This window comes from Sycon ciliatum, chromosome 5 (assembly GCF_964019385.1).
Source record: "Sycon ciliatum chromosome 5, ocSycCili1.1, whole genome shotgun sequence".
NCBI lineage: Eukaryota > Metazoa > Porifera > Calcarea > Leucosolenida > Sycettidae > Sycon > Sycon ciliatum.
This window is the reverse complement of record NC_088647.1, coordinates 22111679-22118434: the sequence shown is the minus strand read 5'-3', so window position 1 is coordinate 22118434 and position 6756 is coordinate 22111679. Positions and strand designations below refer to the sequence as shown.

At 47.2% G+C, this 6756-nt stretch overlaps 1 protein-coding gene across 1 annotated transcript in view; it reads right to left on the bottom strand.

Moving 5' to 3' along the window:
- LOC135818058 (Fanconi anemia group I protein-like) overlaps nucleotides 1-6756 on the bottom strand; it is a 77446-nt gene that overhangs the window by 16835 nt on the left and 53855 nt on the right. Inside the window, exons 10-17 of the mRNA XM_065331376.1 lie at nucleotides 5791-5870; nucleotides 4578-4668; nucleotides 4249-4281; nucleotides 3563-3655; nucleotides 2744-2822; nucleotides 2360-2411; nucleotides 1510-1592; nucleotides 68-138 (exon numbers count right to left, since the gene is read on the bottom strand). Of these exons, the coding sequence (XP_065187448.1) occupies nucleotides 68-138; nucleotides 1510-1592; nucleotides 2360-2411; nucleotides 2744-2822; nucleotides 3563-3655; nucleotides 4249-4281; nucleotides 4578-4668; nucleotides 5791-5870 (582 nt within the window). The remainder of the gene's footprint in view (nucleotides 1-67; nucleotides 139-1509; nucleotides 1593-2359; nucleotides 2412-2743; nucleotides 2823-3562; nucleotides 3656-4248; nucleotides 4282-4577; nucleotides 4669-5790; nucleotides 5871-6756) is intronic.

Sequence of the window (6756 nt, the reverse complement as noted above, 5' to 3'; positions counted from 1 at the left end):
GCTCTGACACACACACACATACATGCTCTGACAGCTATCGACAGTGGACTATTAGTCTGCCACTCACTTTGAACGTCTCCAGTAAAACCTGAGAGCCAAGAGCACATGTCTGTCGCTGGGGTGTGTCAGCACAAAAGCCTTTTTCACAAAGCCAAAACAACAACAACAACAACAACAACAACAACAACAACAACAACAACAACAACAACAACAACAACAAAAAATATCTCTTATTGGCAATGGTGCCATTGTGAGAAGAAAGAATTCAAAAACATATACTCTTCGCACATTCTCTGCGCCACAATTATGCCCCACCACATAATATAGCTGCATACTGCTAGCAGCGTGCAACCTTCGTATAGTTTACGTCGCTCTCGTAATTGGCACTTGCCAACTCCACGGACTGATCGCTGTCTCCATTCTCCCCTGTACAAGGCCCTTCATTACTTTATTTGCTTGCCCACCCAGCTTCCCGAAATCCCTTCTCGTACTCTCTTCAAATCCCAGATATCCCTGCTGTTGCACAGCTCTGTATGCTCGTGTAGCGACCACCCCAGCCCGTACACTTAAGTAGTCATTAATCCCTAGGCTCTGCCCACCCAATTCTTCCTCACTCTTTCTCCTCTCTTACACTAGTATTATCTCTTATTGGCCACTGGCTATCGTGAGAATAAAGATTTGAAACAACAAACAAACAATAGCATACTGAGAACATAGCTTTATGATCGGATGAAATAGGAGACACAAAAAAGGACAGAACAGCAGGATTTGGTCGGTCAGCTTTATTTATTTATTCACAATCATGTGGTACCTAGCCCATGAAAAGCTGATGTGGGCGATAGCCAGCCATGGTGGTAATAGAGGGGGGGGGGGGTGGAAGAAAAAATGAAAGGGGAACTGAAATGTAAGAGAAGTGTGGGGAGCTAGGGCAGAGCTGGATATCAACTACCGTAAAAGTCTGTAAATAAATACGTATTTACTTTCGAATTTAGTGACCACACCCGTACTAACTTTCGGGCGGGTACTGACTTTCGGGCACGAACTAACATTCGGACCTGACTTGTGTGTAGTGGAGAAGTCATTTTCATGTAGATGTACATGCTACGTGCTGCATGGGCGCACCGTACCGGTACTTATTTCGGGCAGTATGTTTATCGGGCTTGACTTCACTTCAACAGACAGAGCCAAAAGAATGAAGGGGGTATTTTCTTTCGGGCAGGTACTTATTTACGGACTTTTACGGTAGTATGTTGCATTCTGCAGTAGCTGTATGAATGTTTTGTACGAGTACCATTGGCAGGATTTTAGATCTTGGGGGAGGATAGACCGGTGGCGGTGAGCAAGGAACAGAGGAGATGTTTGCATTGAGGCAGACCGCGTAATAGGGAAGCGGAGAGAGCTTGTTGTCAGCAGAGTAGCCTATGGGAGACAAGGTCTCAACTGGCTAGAATACCAAGAGTCAAAGAGCAGGCGAGTTGCAGCAGCAGAACACATTCACTGATCACCTACCGGTGGACTTTGGTGTATTGCTGTCCATGAGCAGAAAGCCAAGCTGCACCAGGCCCTGCATGACATGCTCCCAGCCAGTCAGCCTGCAGAGTACAGTGTGGACACACCAACGCACACCATGCGCATGCACACCAAGTCACGAACACAGTGCGGTTTCATGTGCAGATGCAGAGTTTTTAGAGCTCTGAGTAACTCACCATATCACCTGTATTTCTAGTGTCTAGTAGATTAATAGAACGACATTTGAGCTGACAAGCTCGTTGCCATCACTCTGGAAAATGCTGAACATCGTTTCCATATCGATTTTAAGTTTTTAGCAATGTTTCGGCGCTCCGTCATGACCAGGTCAATGTAGATTTGTGACCCTGTATTACACCGCCCTGAGGACATGGATCGATGGTGATGGGGGCTCGCTACCGGCATGGACAGAGTCTCTCCTCACAGTAGTTGCGAGAGACATCTGCTACCGTATTTTCCGGAGTATAAGCTGCACTGGAGTATAGCGCATTCTGGCCGCCCAGGGGTCGACCAAACCCTCCGATGTCTCAGAGAAGCAGGGTGGTGGCCAGGGTTCATCAAAACAGTCAAACAGGTTTCGGCTAACTCCAGTCCTTGTGCGATCGAGTCCAAAGTGAGACGCGTGCCAATACAGCCTCTGAGGCTACCATCCCATATGGCCATAGCACACACCGTGTCGGTTGATATCTTCTACTAGCAATCAACGCCTTTTCTCAGTTTCCTGGATACATCTTTTCTTCAATCCAGAAGAAGGCCAAGCACCGTAACACCAAAAAGCGGGTAAAGCTGAATACAGGATCCGCTGGCAATACAACTACACGTGTAAGCTCACCTGCAGACATCCATGAGCAGTGACGCTATGTTAGAAACAACCGGTGATGTTTCTGTAGACAGGGCAGAAGAAAAGTGTGCCACCTGGTGTTATTTCAAGTGTACATACACAAAAAACACACACACAAACACACACACATACACACACACACAAACACAAACAAACACACACACAAACAAACACACACACACACACACACACACACTAAACACGTAGAGTTTGGAGAAGCGACCATGACAATTGCTACCATGCCTAATCAGTTGAGCAGGCATCATCACATTCTACAATTCAGCGTAACAAAGTGTACAACAGAATGTCACACTGTTGCTAGCAAGTCAGAATGCCACCGCACAGACAAACAGGCACACAAAACACAAGACACACCGTATGCCCAGCGAGACATTTTCCGCTTCTCCGCATCCCGGTAGCTGCGGCTGATTGCCGACGTAAGGATCTCAAACACCTAAGAGCACAAATTCATGATCAACAACACATCATTTGACCATTTGATCATCTGACACCTATCGCTACAACACACACGGGCACACACACACACACACAAACATACACACACACACACGTCGCTCGGAGTAACCTCCTCTCGTCTCGGTTGATGGTTCTATTCGCGGGCTTGCAAGGCCTCGCGACGGGTCCAACAGCGGAAAACAAAGTCACGCACATACGCACATACATACAGATATCACATCGATGAATGCAGCATGTACGAGCACGCAAAAGCCTTCTAATTTCTTCACACACGCATGCGTGCGAGCACTCTAACAGCAGAAGACCCCAGCACCCACATCCACACACACACACACACATACACCCCAGGTACTCAACCTCCACAGTAAAGGCAAACAAACTGAGCAAAACCTGGCAGCCGCCACCCACCCATTGCACATGCAATACAAACACAACAGCAGGGGCGTCGGACAGGCAACGGTCACTACGGTATGGACCGTACCACTCATTGCCCCCTGGTACCCTCTGAATTTAATAAAACTAAAAGGCACTAATTTGGGCTCTAATTTTCGAAATTTTCACAAGAGACACCCCAACCTCACGAGTAAATTGTACTTCAGATGGCTGACAGTACCATCCTAAAATACCTTCCGACATTGCCCCTGAACAGGCACACATAATATGTACATGTAGGCTAAGGATTCAACAGAAGATGGTGACACGGGATATCAGTCTTACGGGCTCCTCGAATCGGCGAATGCGAGCCAACGATAGCGCCAGTGCCAGGACGAATGGAGACAGCACTGAACTGCTGGAGCGCTGCTGGCACACCTGCATATACAAACACACCAGCGGGATTCAAAGAGAAGGGGTGAGCAGTGAGCACACATGTTCTTTCACTGGGCACTGCAAAGTCGCAACTCCGCTCATATTATCTTTTTATTCTAAAACAAAATGATAGTTGTGAACTGAGTTGTGATTCTGCAGTGCTCAGGGAAAGAGCATGTGTGTTCACCCCTTCTCTTTGACATATGAAGCTGCAGAATGCCTCGGCCCTACTACGTTTATCAGCAGAACTGATGGCAAAAATCTTCGTGAACCCCATGACAAACAGCCAATGCTGCCGATATATACACGCATGGGTACGTTAAACACACGCAGCACAACAAATACTGTGCATGTACAGAAGGTGACATGTGATGAAACCCATACTGGCATGCACGTCCAGTGTGAAAAGACGTGCCTCTCTCTCTCGACACACACACACACACACACACACACACACACACACACACACACACACACACGGACAAGGATGATTCGCTGCGTTGGAAGGACATATCCGCCCGGACTGGGCACACCATATCCAGTGCATACCCGCTGTAAGAGCAAGCAAAACAGATTGTATCGAACATGCAACGTACCTTCAGGGTCTTTACAAACTCGCGCCCCAACTCCTGCCATGTACAGGGAGAACACAGAAGACAGAAAGGACATCAACTATCTCATCCAGTCTAAGCTGACAGGTATGCATGGGTCTTGGGATGACAAATGCATCGACGTCAGTTGCAGACCACTTGCACTAGCCTGTAAGACGCACTCTGAAATATGCACACAGACTCGTGAGACACGCCAAGTTCCCATCTTCACTCTGCGCTTTGCGTAGTGTCGCACAATTTTGCAACAATTTTCCAAAAAGCCACCTGTCCAGACAGTGAGTATAAAAAGAGAACTTAAGTACAAGAACACCCACCTGGTCTTGCTTGGCCGCAAACGTAATGTGCAGTATGACAGTTCCCTGTGTGGGCCGCAGATCAGCAGGTGCTTCAGCCTGCAAGTCCTTCCTGAAAGAGAACAAAACAAAGAAAAGAAAAGAATTGAAAGAAATGCAACTAACTACATCGTACACAAAATGAGATACCGGTACTCCTGAAACGAGAACATCTGATGATTCAAAGTTACTTCTAGTAGTATAGATGTTGCAAGACCACAGGGAAAAGAAGAAAGTAAATGAGAGAACACCTCCTGGACGTGAAGAAAAAGGTTGACTACGTACCATGCAATCACATCCGGTCTAAACTTTGACACCATAACATGCTACACCTCACGCTGCACTACACCACACTACACTATGCTGCTATTACATGTACAACGAGTCAACGATTACATCATAGCTTGGTGGTAGAGCATCGCTGATTCGCTGGCCATAAGTGAGGGCCCCTGGTTCAAGTCCTGGTGGTGACAGTCAATTTTTTCTTCAGACTTTTCCCTTTTGCACCTTTCCCTCAAACAAACGAATATTTTAAGACTTGGGGCTCCGCACGTGCTAGTTTGTACGTGAAGTGTGTGGGTTACAGTGAGGGCTGCGCCACACCCGCCTGTGTGGACTAACAGGAAGCGCGAGTTTCGAAGTCTGAAGAAAATGTTGAACGGTCGATGCTGGGATGACGACTACACACCGTAGCATAGTGGTAGAGTATCGCTGGCGATAAGCAAAGGTCACTGGTTTGAGTCCTGATGGTGACAATCAGTTTTGCCTTCAGACTTTTTCTGTTCGCACCTTTTTCCTTCAAACAAAAGAATACTATCACATACACTACTGTAAAGCATGACATTTTCGCGACGTTTTTAGTTCGCGTTTTCAGAATCCGGACAGGTTTGCGAGGTTTTAATTTTGCGATTGCAGAATGGCATTCTTGCTAAACCTGTGGCATTCTTGCTAACCCTTTCATGGATCTCCTTTTCGCGCTGTCTAAATTTCGCGATTTCCACGTGGTCGCGAATTTCGCAGAAATTAGACCATCGCATTAATTTCACGGTTTACAGTATGCATACTGCCTCAACGGTGCTACAAGTACATGGATACGAGGGCAACAAACTCACTCAGTTGAAAACGCTTGTCCCGCACTATGAGAGCAGATCTACCGGTATATGATACAATAATTTGAACTCCCCTGCATACTCACCCGGTGTCGTCAGTCATACTCTGTTTGTCCAGTTTGCTGAAGTATGTGCACAGGCCATCCAGTACCAGCCGCTTATGACCCTGGAGAGAAGTTGCGTAGAGCGGTGTAAGGGGACAGATAATATCGCACACACCAGCGTGTGCATGCACCCGCACACATAAACACAGACACACACGGACATGCGCGCGCACGCGCACACATACACACATACACACCGCCACTGTCTGAAATCACAAGGACTCCCCTACCTTACACAAAACTTCGTCAAAAGTAGAATGCACACTATTATCAAAGGGGATTGGATATACATGTAAAAGCACCAGTCCTGCTCACGCTACGTCACACAAACCTCACATTGAAACTTCAATATAATGCTCCCGGGATAGAACATACTATGGGATATAACTCATACCCAATATTCTTGCGAGTATCTTGTGAGCTCGTTAATTCGTTTTCAAATTTTTTGAACGAATATTCGGACTTCCGTTCTTTCGTTTCACCCCAATAGTGGTTTTAAAAGAAGAACCCTGCCATGCATGTTACTGTAAAACGGCTTATTATAGCGAGGGAGGATTTGTGCTGGTATCTACATCGCTGGAGTTTATGTACATGGCAGTAGACCCTGGTCAGAAAGGAGCTACTGGTGGCTGTAAGTGAGGAGAATGTCGCCAGCGACACGCTGAAGAGGGCACTCGACATAGTTGTGGCAGCAGCCGGAAACGAGGCTACGGGTGTAGTGGAACAGCTGGCGAGCAGTCTGCGGAATGATGAGTCCCTATCCGAGTCATGGCGGAAGTGGACACACTCCACGACCAGTTGAGCAAGGCTGTGGATAGAACCTGTGACCGGGTATGCTAGATCAGCTGTCGGCCCATCCAAGTCGCTACGGGCATTTCGCCCCGGCATCCATGGAAAGGAAAGGAAACATTGAGAAGGAGAGGAGAGAGAGAGGGGGAGAGAGAGAGA